The 13092-nt window shown below is 36.3% G+C and overlaps 1 protein-coding gene across 2 annotated transcripts in view; it reads right to left on the minus strand.

Annotated features, from left to right (window-relative positions):
- The window catches only part of LOC145735450 (putative E3 ubiquitin-protein ligase HERC1), a 33971-nt gene that overhangs the window by 14789 nt on the left and 6090 nt on the right, over window positions 1-13092 (minus strand). For both annotated transcript variants that reach the window (XM_081989358.1, XM_081989357.1), the window contains exons 11-27: window positions 12783-12935; window positions 12496-12726; window positions 12245-12447; window positions 8235-11062; window positions 8056-8175; window positions 6539-6730; window positions 6285-6485; window positions 5925-6230; window positions 4996-5872; window positions 4815-4940; window positions 3173-3520; window positions 3007-3099; window positions 2795-2925; window positions 2539-2740; window positions 733-906; window positions 450-674; window positions 32-393 (exon numbers count right to left, since the gene is read on the minus strand). In XM_081989358.1, the coding sequence (XP_081845484.1) occupies window positions 32-393; window positions 450-674; window positions 733-906; window positions 2539-2740; window positions 2795-2925; window positions 3007-3099; window positions 3173-3520; window positions 4815-4940; window positions 4996-5872; window positions 5925-6230; window positions 6285-6485; window positions 6539-6730; window positions 8056-8175; window positions 8235-11062; window positions 12245-12447; window positions 12496-12726; window positions 12783-12935 (6772 nt within the window). The remainder of the gene's footprint in view (window positions 1-31; window positions 394-449; window positions 675-732; window positions 907-2538; window positions 2741-2794; window positions 2926-3006; window positions 3100-3172; window positions 3521-4814; window positions 4941-4995; window positions 5873-5924; window positions 6231-6284; window positions 6486-6538; window positions 6731-8055; window positions 8176-8234; window positions 11063-12244; window positions 12448-12495; window positions 12727-12782; window positions 12936-13092) is intronic.

Here is a 13092-nt window from a genome sequence, read left to right on the forward strand (position 1 = left end):
ATTTTTTAAAGAGATTAATTAAAATTTGTACCTGATTTTGGCGCACGAAGAGCGCCCATTAACAACTCTTTGGTACAAATATGTACAACTAAATTCGAGGATTTTAAGTCGTTCTGAGCCAAAGCAGCGATGCTCACGCTGAGATACTTTAAGCATGCGTTTGCAGCGCTGGGTAAATTAGTAGTTAATTGATTAAAGTCTTTGGGTAGTCGGAAATTCAAAAATTCGGGCGAATCCTGAATTTTGGTGATTTCAACGCGGTTCATGGCGGTCAACGTCATTAGTTGAATGACTTTACCTACATCTCCTAGTCCGATCAGTTCCAAACAAGAAATCAAGCTGACATAGTTAGTCGATACGGAGAGTAACGACAAAACGTTTAAAATAATTTGCCTGTATAAAGTAATTCGCAGTAGTACAAGTAAGTTTTAAATATTTTGAGTAATAACCTGCAAAGTAGAATTTTTATAGACATAGTCAAGTCCCTGAAACCCACTATTCTTTGCAATGGTGTGCTTAGCGCCATAGCCTGGGCGCCGATACTCTTCGTCTTAGTCTCCTCAGTTTTTTCAAACTCCTGTGGAACTTTAGGTACCGCGCTTGCTCCTAAAGGATCCGGGCCAGGGAAAATAATAGTTTTTAACGAGAAATCTTGATCCGACATCCCCAGAGCCCTACCATATTTACAAAGTCAGATTTTCAATGGTTGACTATTGTGAGAAGAAAACAGACCTTTTCATTTGTTCCATATCATCGCACTCCGGAAAGGCAAACAAATAATTTTGCATGCCGGCTTCGGTGTCGTCCTTATCGAGAATAATGTCAGGACACAAGCTGGCCAAGTCGTTTTCACTCTTGTTTTTCGACAAATAGTTGGTCTTACATTTGTAGCACAAAGCGTAAAATCTACACAACAACTTGTATTTGAAAAACAAAAAATAAAAACATTGAAAATTGTTTTTTTTTTAATGGAATCACCTGTATATAATTTTCATTAAAATTACATTAAAATGATATATCGTCTTAATTTTCATAGTTAAAATGCTTCTTTTCGCTTGGCGTAAAATCATTTACAACAAAATATCCCATTAAAACACTTGTTTGTGAAGCAAAAATCGACCTTATTTAAATCAACTGCGTTACCCTATAACCATTTTTAAAGAAAAATCACAAATCTCAATCAGTTTCTGTCTTGGTTTACTGCTACTATAAAAAGAGATAGAACAAGTCTTCAAACAGAAACAATTTCCAGTACAATTAACTGGTTAATTTTCAAAGTAGATAAGGCTCGTTTTTGCTTGACGTAAAAACCATTTACAACAAAAAAACCCATTAAAACAACTCGTTTGTTTCAAGCAAAAATTGGCTTTATTTACATCAACCGCGACGCCCCTTATAAAACAATTTTAATTAACAGGGTGTTTATATATTTATTTATTAAGTACTGGTACAAATTTTAAGAAGCAAATTTTTGACCAATTTTAAGCAAAAAAAGTTCGTATAAAAGATACAGGGTGTTAAAGTATCATTTTTTTACACAAAAAGAATCGCAACAGATATGAAAAAAATGCGAGAGGCAAAAAAGTTTTTACATTAAACAAGAAATTAGGATTTTGTGGAGGCAGTGGCGTACCACAAAAAAGTTCGGAGGGGTAAAAAAAAGAGGACCACTGAAAAAAACCCCCTGTAAATAAAAATAACATGCCTATCGATTCCTCTAAAGAGTCCAAACTTGAGCTCAATAACTGTAGGAGCTATATAGAAAAAAACTTTGACACCCTGTATCTGTGAAATGATAATGAATGATGAAGTTTGCGGTTCTATTTGGGCTTATCTGCTTAAAATTGGTCAAATAATCACCCCTTAAAGTTTGTACTTAATAAACACCTTGTATATTGTCCCAATTTTGAATTTTTGTCGTAAAAGCGTTAATTTTTGACAAATTTGTGTTTATTTTAAAATCCATTCAAAAATTTAGGTAAGTAGGAAATTTTCAGAAACAAACAGGGGGTTCCATTTAAAAAACACAACATTCAATGTTTTATGACTGCCGAAAAAAATATTAATTTTCAGCCATCCTGTATAATTTAGAATCAATTTTTTCCCGTAATAATAGTCTGTCAACCCTTATTAAACTGCGACCAAATAAGAACAATTTTATTGATGCAGTGTTTTCAATAAATGTAGCAAAATCTTGGAAACGGTAAAAGATTGTAAAGTGGTAAAAATGATTAAAAACAGTTTACAATTCTGAATTTATAAGAATCTACAAGGTGTTCTATTTAAAATACCAAAGTTGCATGATAGAGCCGTTACTTATTACCTAAACTTGCAAATTTTCAAAATGATCTTCGTACACGTCTAAGGTACTGTTTGACAACCTGTATTGTTATTATTAAAGTTAAACAACTTTCCAGTCATCAACCACTTAACACAGAAAACGAAACTTTAAAATAATAAAACTGTAAGTTTTTGAGAACCGAATCTTGTTCCCTGAATCAAAAAATGCCTGTCCAAACTTAATTACAAATAACTTACTTGTCGGTAATATATCCACATACTCCCGGGCCCCATAAAGCCCCACAACCTGGATGATAAGACAACATGTGAGCGTCCAAATAAGGTGACAAGTGTTCGCAATATGGACATATTCCGCACTGATTCGAAATATCAACGAAATTAGGCTGAACAATTTCTTCGTTTGTGGAAGACGTCGTAGACGATCCTTGAAATAAGGGAACTAGAATTGCGTTTGGTCAAAAATTTGGTATGTTACGGTTTAATAAAGTGTTACCGGGAACTTCTGGAGTTTGTGGCGTTTCTTCACCATTGTTAGGGGGAACGCAAAAATTTCGTAGTAACGGGTGCGCTTCACCTCTCACATGCTGACGTTCACGTATCTGTTGTCTTCTATCTTGCATTGCCCTAAAAAAATGTAAAAGAATGTTTGTCACACCAGTTTGCTGTAATTTTCAACAAAATTTTGTCGAAAAATATTATAATGACCTGTCCATTCTTTCCACTAAGTTCCTGATTTCGGCACAGCCTCGTCTTCTCGGCCACATGCCTCTGCGATGCATATACTCAACATCTTGACATCTAAAACCAATTTTATTGTATTCCTCATTTAAAGAAAAAACTCTTCCATTCCCGCGCGTTACCCAATACTTACAGACTTAAGTTAGAATCAATAAAACGATTACATCGTTCGAGAAAATCATTGGAAGTAGTTAAAATCTCCCGGACATTGCTAGGATTGACCGTAGATGGGGAATCCACCCTCGTTTCCAAGTAGGGATGTTCGCACATCCACGTTGCCAGCATATTCACCGTTCTAGCGTTCACTTCTCCAGTACTACGCGTTTCGCAGATTGCTTTCAAAATGTGTTTTATGGTGAAACCCATCTCTAGTAATGGGACTGCGATGGGTGGAGGTGGTGGTGAACTTGATCGTCTTTGTCTTACACGCCACACGTTGTCTTCTGATTCGCTCGATGTAAACACGTTATATCTGGACAATCTGTTTATAGATAATTAGAGTTGTGCCTTTGGACCACTCAAGGAAAACAGTAATTTTATCTAATATCTAAACTTCACCAATAATAGCTATTAATGAAACTGAACTGCTTGTCAAAAAAATGGGACAGATACATTTTTGCTCTTTTTTCTTTAAATTGATTGACTCAATTGTAATAATTCTTTTGCCGATTAAAAAGTATTTTCTTTCTCTTTCCGATAACCTAAATAATCTTTTTGAAAGTTGCCAGGGATCCAAGTATACAGGGTGTGAATGAAGTGTATTAAAAAAATGAAAAATTCGGTCCAACGCCATTTTTTTTATAAAATATCCTTAATCGTGTCTTGTGGCCAATATCTCTAGACGTTTTCGCCAGTTTGGTGATTAAGGACCGTTTACAAAATGTATTGCAAAATTCCAAAAATGAGGATATTTTTTACTTCTCTTGTTTTCCTTAGATCTTTTGTGGAAGAAGAGCCGGATTAGCAAGGTTACACTTAAAACTACCCAATTTAAGTAAGAAACTTAAACTGCCGGTAATTAAATTTAGTTTTTCAGATCAGAGTAATTTTGTTCCAAATATAATTTCTACAACTGTATAGAAGCTATGCTTTAACCATGTTTAATGTTAATTTGTTTAGTTAGTTAGTTGTTAATTTGATTTTTCAAGTGAGTGTAGCTCCTTTATTTAAGGAACTATAATTTTTAGTAAAATTTCACGTTTCCAAGTCAATTATCAAGTTTTTCAATCAATTTTTATGTTTCCAAGTCCGTTTTCAAGTTTCTTAGTTAAATGTCACGTTTACAAGTCAATTTTTAAGTTTTCCAGTAAATTTTTATGTTTCCAAGTTTCTCAGTAAAATTTCACATTTCCAAATCAATTTTCAAGTTCCATAGTCAATTTTTAAAATTTTTAATTAATTGTTTTCGTTAAGTTTCTTAGTGAAAACCTAAAAATCAGTGTAGGATATTTAAAAATCGGTTCGACGTATACGTGTGTGTGTACAGGGTGATTGATTGTATTATGACCATTCCATTAACTTTTAAAAAGTTTTCAAGTTTCAAAGTCAGTTTTCATTTTCAAGTTTCTCAGTTAATTTGCAAGTTTCTAAGTCAATTTTCAAACTTTATATTCAATTTTCATATTTTTTTAGTCACTTCTAACATTGGAAATGTCATATTACATATTTTATGCGTTCCAGTCAATTTTTAAGCTTTCCAGTAAATTTTTATGTTTCCAAGTCAATTTACAAGTTTCATAGTCAATTTAGAGTAGTCGGGAATAACTAAAACTTACCTGCTTTGACTGGCAGATGTAGAGTTAGAACCCAAAGACAGGGTTCGAGAACAGGGAAACCGGCTAGAACGTTGCACTGTCAGAGTAACAGGCGACCTTAGTGGTAGTCTTTGCCGTTCCGTAACCCTACAGCACAAAACCACGCTACAAACCAAAACCAGACACACAACAAACCCCAAACCTGATCGTAGACAGTCCTTGTTGACTCCAGCTGCAACCAGGCTCATCATTAATAGTACTACTGCTCGAGCAGCTTTGCGGAGTACTTTGCGCATCTTCGCGAGTACTTTTAATTGATTCGTCCGCTTCGCATTTGTTTTTCGCGTGGTTCATGTGGAGGATACTCATAACTCTTTCAGCGTCGGCCACTGTTATTATATTTTCGAGCTTGCATTGGTCAATACCTTTGTCAACCAGACTGTACATGATTTCTCTAAGGCAGTCGGTTTCTTGTGGTGTTTTTTGATCGTTGACTAGAAACAGTTCGGTGAATTGGGATGTCATCACGAAACATCCTAAAGTTTTTAAAGCGGAAAATTGCAGAAAAGCTAACTTCATAAACTTTTCTTCGACTGCAGCGTATTTTCTTTGTAATTCTAGAGTTTCGGTGTTGCTGTCCAAGTTTTTTACTACGTCCGAGTTTTGTTCTCTTAAAATTGTTTCGCTTTGCGAACTTGCGATTTTGGTTACCTCATCCAGAATGTTTGTTACAATTTCATTGGTTAAGGTTTCTACTGTCCGTGACACGCGTTTATCTTGGGGTGGTTTAACGTTTACTTGCGAATCTGAGTTGGAATGTACCATTTCTTCATTTCCTGATGCCCTTCTTTTACTCTCCGCGTTCAGGATAGTTTCTTCCTCATCACTGAACTCATATAAGGGAAACGAAATTTCATCTGTAATCCCTGACAATCTGGCCAGTTGCAGTAATAAATCGGTATTCAGTCCTGAAAACTTTGCGACATTAAACGCTTCAGGTTCTATAAACTCCAAATTGGAGATTGCCACGTCTGACACTGCTTGGTCGTGTTCCCATTGGACGTTTACTGTGGTCACTCCTGAAATCATTATTTTTTAAAATATTAATTGGGAATATTAATTGTAGTAAACCTTTTTTTAGTACTCCCAACACTACAGCTTTCTTTCCGGTTGTTTTGTGCCGGCAAAAACCTCCCATTTTTAAACCACGATCCAAACCACCGATTACACTTAAAGCAGGCCAAACCACGGTGCACAGCTCTTGTAAATTAATCTCAATGTCGGTTTTCATGACTTCGAGCTCATCAGAGGACGCCTCGTCCAGGTTATGCGTATCTATTTTAGGGAAAAGTTCCTCAATTTTGTCCAGGCGCTGTTTTAAAGCTAAGTTCACATCATTAGTCCAAGTATCGGAGTTATGAAGCTTCCTGATTAAACCTAAAATTCACCCAAATTAAAAAATACAAATAATTCGAATTAGATAATAATTACCTATATAAGCTTCAGCTAAAACTGCATGAAGTGGCGCCAAATTAGGTTCTCCCGGTAATACATCACGTTGGGTTCCATGTACTTTCATATCAGTTATTTTAACCTTTTCGCCAGGATTAGTACTGTAAAACATTACGCATGGATATAACTCGGTGGCGTCAATGTTTTCGAAGGCCACTTTAGGTTCTTCCCCGTTTTTGCCTGAAATTATCGACTCTCATTTTTGAAATCTTAACAGTTTGCATTAAAACTACCGAAACTCAAGGTTTTAGCGTCCATATCAAGAACTACAGTAATGTAGTCTCCTTGAGTGTAGCTTTGGAAGCAAATGTCACGTTCCCCATTGTGATAAAGGCTTCCGCTGTAAGCTCTGTATAGCCACATATCAGACGTGGAGCGGTGGCTAAAGTCGCGGACTGGATATTTTGATACTCCAATACAAGTGCCTAGAATGTAAAAGGATTACAAACAAAATTCTTTATTTTCAAATGGCTAATGTTGAGTCTACATGTACAGAATTTGCGTAAATCTCAGTACAGCGAGTAGTTTGTGATTGGTCAAGCTGGAAACTGCTTTTTTTTGACCAATCACAAACTGTTATTGTGCAATATCTGGTGACATTTGTACTCAACTCTATGGCGTTTTTAACCGATCACAAACTACCACAGCAAAGCAAATGCTGCACATGTAAACTTGTCACACATTTAAAAAAAGGGTTTCAGATGATTTAAGTATTTTGAAATCCAACGTACAAAGTCTAAGCCTAAACGGTGTACATTAAGAAACAGTTTAAAAAAAACGAATTAGCGGCTTTAAACTTAAACGTTTCAATAATTGGTGGAAATTACCAAAAACCTCTAGGGCAATTTTGAAATTTCCACAAACCTCTAAATGCTATTGTAAACTTTTTAAAAAGTGCCAGGGGTTCTACATGTGTTTAAAACTTTCAAAGAACTGTTTTTTATTGCTAGAGGCCTCTAGGACCATTTTGAAAGTTCCATAAACCTTAAAATGCTATTGAGAATCTTTCAAAAAGTTCCAGGGTATTTATAAGTGTTTAAAACTTTCCCAGAACTGTTTTAAATTGCCAGAGGCCTCTAGGACCATTTTGAAAGTTCCATAAACCTGTAAAGGCGATTGAGAACCTTCTATAAAGTGTCAGGGGCCTCTACAAGTGTCGTAAACCTTCCCAGACATGTTTTAAGTTGTCAGATATCTCTAGGACCATTTTGAAAGTTCCACAACACTCTAAATGCTATTGAGAACCTTCCAAGAAGATCCAGAGTTCCCTACAACTGTCTTAAACTTTCCCAGAACTGTTTTAAATTCTCATAGGCCTCTAGGACCATTTTGAAAGTTCTATAAACCTCAAAATGCTATTGAAAACCTTCTAAAAAGTTTCAAAGGCCCCTACAAGTGTCTAAAACTTTCCCAGAACTGTTTCAAATTCCCACAGGCCTCTAGGACCATTTTGAAAGTTCCATAATCCTCTATTGAAAACCTTCTAAAAAGAGTCAGAGACCTGTACAAGTGTCTTAAACCTTCCCAGACTTGTTTTAAATTCTAAGATACCTCTAGAACCATTTTGAGTTCCATAAAACTCTAAATGCTATTGAGAACCTTCCAAAAAGATGCAAAGTTCTCTACAACTGTCTTAAACTTTCCCAGAACTGTTTTAAATCGCCTGAGCCCTCTAGGATCATTTTGAAAGGCCCATGAACCTCTAAATGCTATTTATTATGTTACAAATTAAAACTGGACCACTTCTTACCTTCATTGCCCCGATTCTCCTTAACAATAAGGATTTTCCATTGGTAACACCCAGATTTAATTGACTGAAGTCCTAATCCGTATCCTCTGCCCCCTGATCCGTGAACAAGAGTGAGATTTCCTGTAAACCACAGAAACATTCGTGTCTACAACTATTAGCTAAACTCCATCAAAACCTACCTTCAATAAAACATTTAAAACACTTATCTGCATCAAAACCCATGTCGTGCACGGGTACATTACCCTCAGACTCTTTAAAATCTTTAACTGTCAAAACATCGTCGCTGCATTCCACTTTGCTCGTTGCAGGACTGTCGATCCCTTGCAATTTCGACCACATTTCCTTTCCTAGTTGTGCAAATAACTTGCTCACTATGTGGTTTCGCAAAGCGTCGTCAATATGAACGGATTTCAGGTTGGGTAGGATTATTTGTAGTAGTTGGATTATCAGCAGTTTGGGTTTTAAGACTTTAATTTGCGAGTTGTAGCTCAACCCTAAACTGGCCGTGTCTAAAATAGCCAATAAGGCGTACATCCACTTTTTGGTGGCCAGTAGTCGTTGTATGTTGCTACTGGATGAAACCACTCGTAGAAACAGCAAAAAATCGCTCATCTGCCTGTCGTTTCCCCATTGAAACAAACCACTATCCAAACTTTGGCAACACTCATCAAATATTTCCAACGTTTTAAGAAATTGCTCGTACAACACGTTTACGATCATTTCCAGGGAAACGCTGTCCAAATGCTTAGAGTTTATACAGCAAGACATTGCCAGAATGTGAATAAGCTTTAAAGAAGCTATGCTGAGCATTTCAGTTTTCGTGTATGGTGGCGCCCCCACAAAGCCAACATTAACCATTTCAAATAAGTTTTGCACTAAGTCATTGTTGATCACCAGACTTAAATCATTGGGTTGATAACGTGTGCTTAGTGAAAATACTATGACAAGTAACAGTTGCCTATTATCACTATTTTGCGACACTTGCTTTTTCAAGGAAGTGGTTAAGAATTCGTAGATTCCTTGAACCACTGTGCGAATTTTCTCTTGAATTTCTAAAGGAGAACTTTCAATTCCTTCGAGGTAATGATGATAAGGTGTAAAGGCGTCTTGACCTTCAATGTTAAACAACCCAAAACATCCTTCCAGCATTTGATGTTGAATACAGTTTAGCACTGTTAAAGTAGGTTCTTTCGAAACCAAGTGAAAAAGTAGTTGGTCCAGTCCTTCATAACGGCTTAATGCTCGGGATTTTTGTTTCAACAAAGACTTGTAAACCACTACCGGATCGTTGTTCCAACCGTTATCAGCCAGATTGTAGCAACCCTTGTCCTCATTATCGTTAACAACAAAATTAAGGCACAAACTGCAGGTTCTCCGCAATTCTGCCAAAGCAGGATCATTACGCATTTTGTAAAACTCCACGTAAGGTTTGTCCGAAATATCCTCGTCCGAATCTACTAGTTGAACGGACGAAACGTCAATCTTGCGCCCTTTAACAAAAATCAACAAAAACAGGCATCTTTGAAGGACTTTGTGACAGAGAATCTCAAAATCCACTTCACAGAAAGCGTACGAATTCTTCTCTTGAGAGATTATCTTGGAGTCGTCGCCGTCCTTTTCGTCTTCGAGTGTCTCATCTTCCCGGAACTTCATGCTGCACATTATGCTGAAGAGTTTTTGTCGTAAAGAGGCCGATGCTTTGAACACTTCTTTGTAGGCAACAGGATTGGCGCTACGGTCCAAAAATCCGGAAATTTTTAATACGGCGTAGAAAAACGTTCGCGTGATCCTGTCGAACATTTTTTTCTCTTCGGAGTCGAACTCAAAAGTTTCAGCGTCGTGGTTTTGAGACATTTTTGAAAACAAATCGTCGGGGGATTCTACTGGAACGGCGCAAGCCTCATCGTACTGTTGAGGCACACCAAAAGCGATTTTGCACAGTTCTTGAACTTCTTCAGGTAAATTTTCAAAAGTGACTAGCATAGTGTTAATGCAGTGAGTCACATAGGACAGTTCAGATAAACACTCTACGGGTAGATCTTCATTTTCGATTCCCGAAGAAAATAGTTCGCTAACTAGCCAATGGCGACATTGAGTTTCCTCTTTCTCTGGTTGATTGCCCCTTAGCATCCCTCCAAAACACCGGCCAATAAGAATGGAACAGGATTTTTGCAAATCTACTATCCAAATCCATGATTGTTCAGCTAGCTGGGCTAAAGTGGGGGTTTCAGACCTGGAGTTGTCTTTGTCATTTTCAATTAAAAGTTCTACAGGTAAAAGCTGATTGAACTTGTCCAAACCGTTTAGCACTTCAAGCAACGGTTTGTGCAGAGACTTAACGTAACGGATCGGCATCAAAAGTAGCGAGTTAATGACTCTGAATAGCATCGCACCTGCCACGGACTCTTGCAGAACATTGTAAAGCAGTTCAAGGGAATTCGGGTACCGAACTAAAATATCCGCAGCTTTGTTCAAAATATGAATAGCCAATTCAAACAGACTCATCAAATGATTCACTAAGAAATCCTCATATTCAGAACATTCGTTTTGACAGTCTAAAGTGTAGTGAGCCAGCATATGATTCTGCAGACAAGACAGGAGTCGTTGGAAGTGACAAACTTTACTGTTCCAAGGATTTTGCCATTTACTTTTGCTTTTCAAAGCCAAAAAGTTGGACACTGATTCTAAAGCTTCTTCAGTGTTATTAGTAAACGACTGAAGAAGGGTGTGCATTAGGTTGACAGTCATTTTAACGTCCAAGTCTTTATTTTTGTTTTGCTCTGGCCCATAACCCAGTAAAGCGGCTATGTGAAGCGGATCTTCCAGGCTACTCAGTATAATGCTTAAAAGCATTTGTTGGCCTTGGGATAATTTGTCACCGCTCGATAAATGCGAGTAGAGAAAGTCAACTCTTTCAGATAGAAGAGGGAGTAGTAAAGGTGCGCCAATATTTAACACTTCACGGGCAAGTTCGTGGATTTCTTCGGGTGAATCTATATCTACAAGTCTGAAAAAATAGAAAAAATTTCCTATAAAATTGAATAGTAATAATTTTAGATACAGACAGATTTAATATTGGTCATTGAAATGCCAAAAATTTAGATTTGCAGTGCTGTCTACAATTTAAACATTTCAGACAATTTCAAACATGTTTTAAACTTTTCACATTAAGCTTAGCCAATTTTAGACGACAGCTGTGGCAACATTTTTAGTCAAATTACAAATCTTTGCCAAGTGCTTAAAATTTTCTAACATTTTAGACAATTTTGACAATAACATTAGTTTTAGTCAGAATTTTGATAATTGTTAGACACTTTTTCACATGATTTAGATGTTTGACAAAAATCCACCATGTTTAGACAATTTTGTCATTATATTTAGTTTAATTTAAAACAGTTTAACTTCTGAACGTTTGTAGACACATTCCAATATGATTTAGATGTTTCACAGACTGTTTTTAAAGCATTTTTGGTCAGTAATATACAATTCAAAATTTCTAATTTAAGCTTTTATGAAAGCAACCATATAAACAACTGGCCCTGAGATATACAGCTAATACAGTCTTCCAAACCCTGATACTTTCAATCATAAATATCTTCTTAACTATTGAGGTTAGGTCTACAAAAAAGTAATTACAAGTAAAAGCTTTTCAATATTATTTATGATATCCATAAAAGTATCAAAAACTGCCTTAAAGAAGCAGTCAAAGCAGTAATTGCTATTTTTTATTATAATTATTATAAAAAAAAAACTTCTTTAATGAAAGAATACGATTTTAGGTTCTTCTAATATCCTTAAGTCTGAAGAAGTGGCAGAAAAACTTGAATAGCAGAGTTATATAAGTTTCACGTAGTACTTTCATATACTATTTATAAACTGAAGGAATTTATCGCCGACATTTGTGACTATTATTAATAAAATCTTCTTTCAATTAAAACACTTTTAAGAAATTAACGAAGGAAATGAGAGTAGACGAAATTGCATATTAAGATACTTTCAAATCTCTGACACGTTTCAATAATTTGGAAAAAGTTTCAAAGTAATATTGCAATAATTGAAAAATAAAAAACGCTGTAAAAAAAGGTGTTAAGTGACGAAACTATTTATTAATAATTATATTATAACTGGAAAGTGTTATCAACCAGCTTCTCATTAATATAAAATTATTATTATTGTCACTGCAACTTACCTAAATAGAACTGTCCTAAGATCCTTGGCATGTCGTTCCAATACTGTGGTGTTCAAGTTGGCACTAATACACAAATGGAAATGAGTACAAAGCAGCTTTAACGTCAACAAAACAAAGTCCTGGTGCTCTTGACGCGTTTTAAACGGTTGAGGGACGTGTTCGTCGTCGTAGGCAAAAGATTTGGCGTACTTTTCCAGGAACTCCTAGAAACGCTTGAATTAAACGCTTTCAATCGCGTATTGGAAACGTACTTTGAAGTAGCAAAAAGTTTTCTCGTGCAAATCCAAGCAAAATGGTTTGTGTCTAGTGATTTGCTGGCTTTCGGACGGAACGCTAGTCCACGCGATCGAATGTGACGTTCCGGAGCTAATTTGACGGATCGTGACTCCTTCTAGACCCATTACTTTTAAGGGACTGGTTATAGGGCTGGAAGTGTGGCCTTGGCCGCATTGTCCCATTGTGTTGGTACCCCAAGCAAAAACCTTATTTCATTCCAAAAGTTTTGTAATGCAATAATTATGCAAAGTGTTTCACTCACTTGATGATCGTCAGATAAAGCTAAACAGTGATTGTCTCCTACTGATATATCAATGATTCTATAAGGTGTTAAATCTTCAATGAGCATTGGCTGAAGCCATATGGCATCAGCAGTGCCTATGCCTAAAGTAGGACCACTACCCCAAGTGTAAACCTGTAGAATTTCAAATCAACTTAGTAGTAATAGTATACTCTGTTCAGTGACTTCTGAACAAATAAACAGCGTGAGTCGTTCTACATTCTATATAACGTTCTATCTAACTTGCGCACGAAATTAAGAATAAACACAGCAGTGGGTTTGACGAAATACC

This window comes from Ips typographus, linkage group LG11 (assembly GCF_016097725.1).
Source record: "Ips typographus isolate SLU linkage group LG11, UJ_Ityp_2.0, whole genome shotgun sequence".
NCBI classification, from domain to species: Eukaryota; Metazoa; Arthropoda; class Insecta; order Coleoptera; family Curculionidae; genus Ips; species Ips typographus.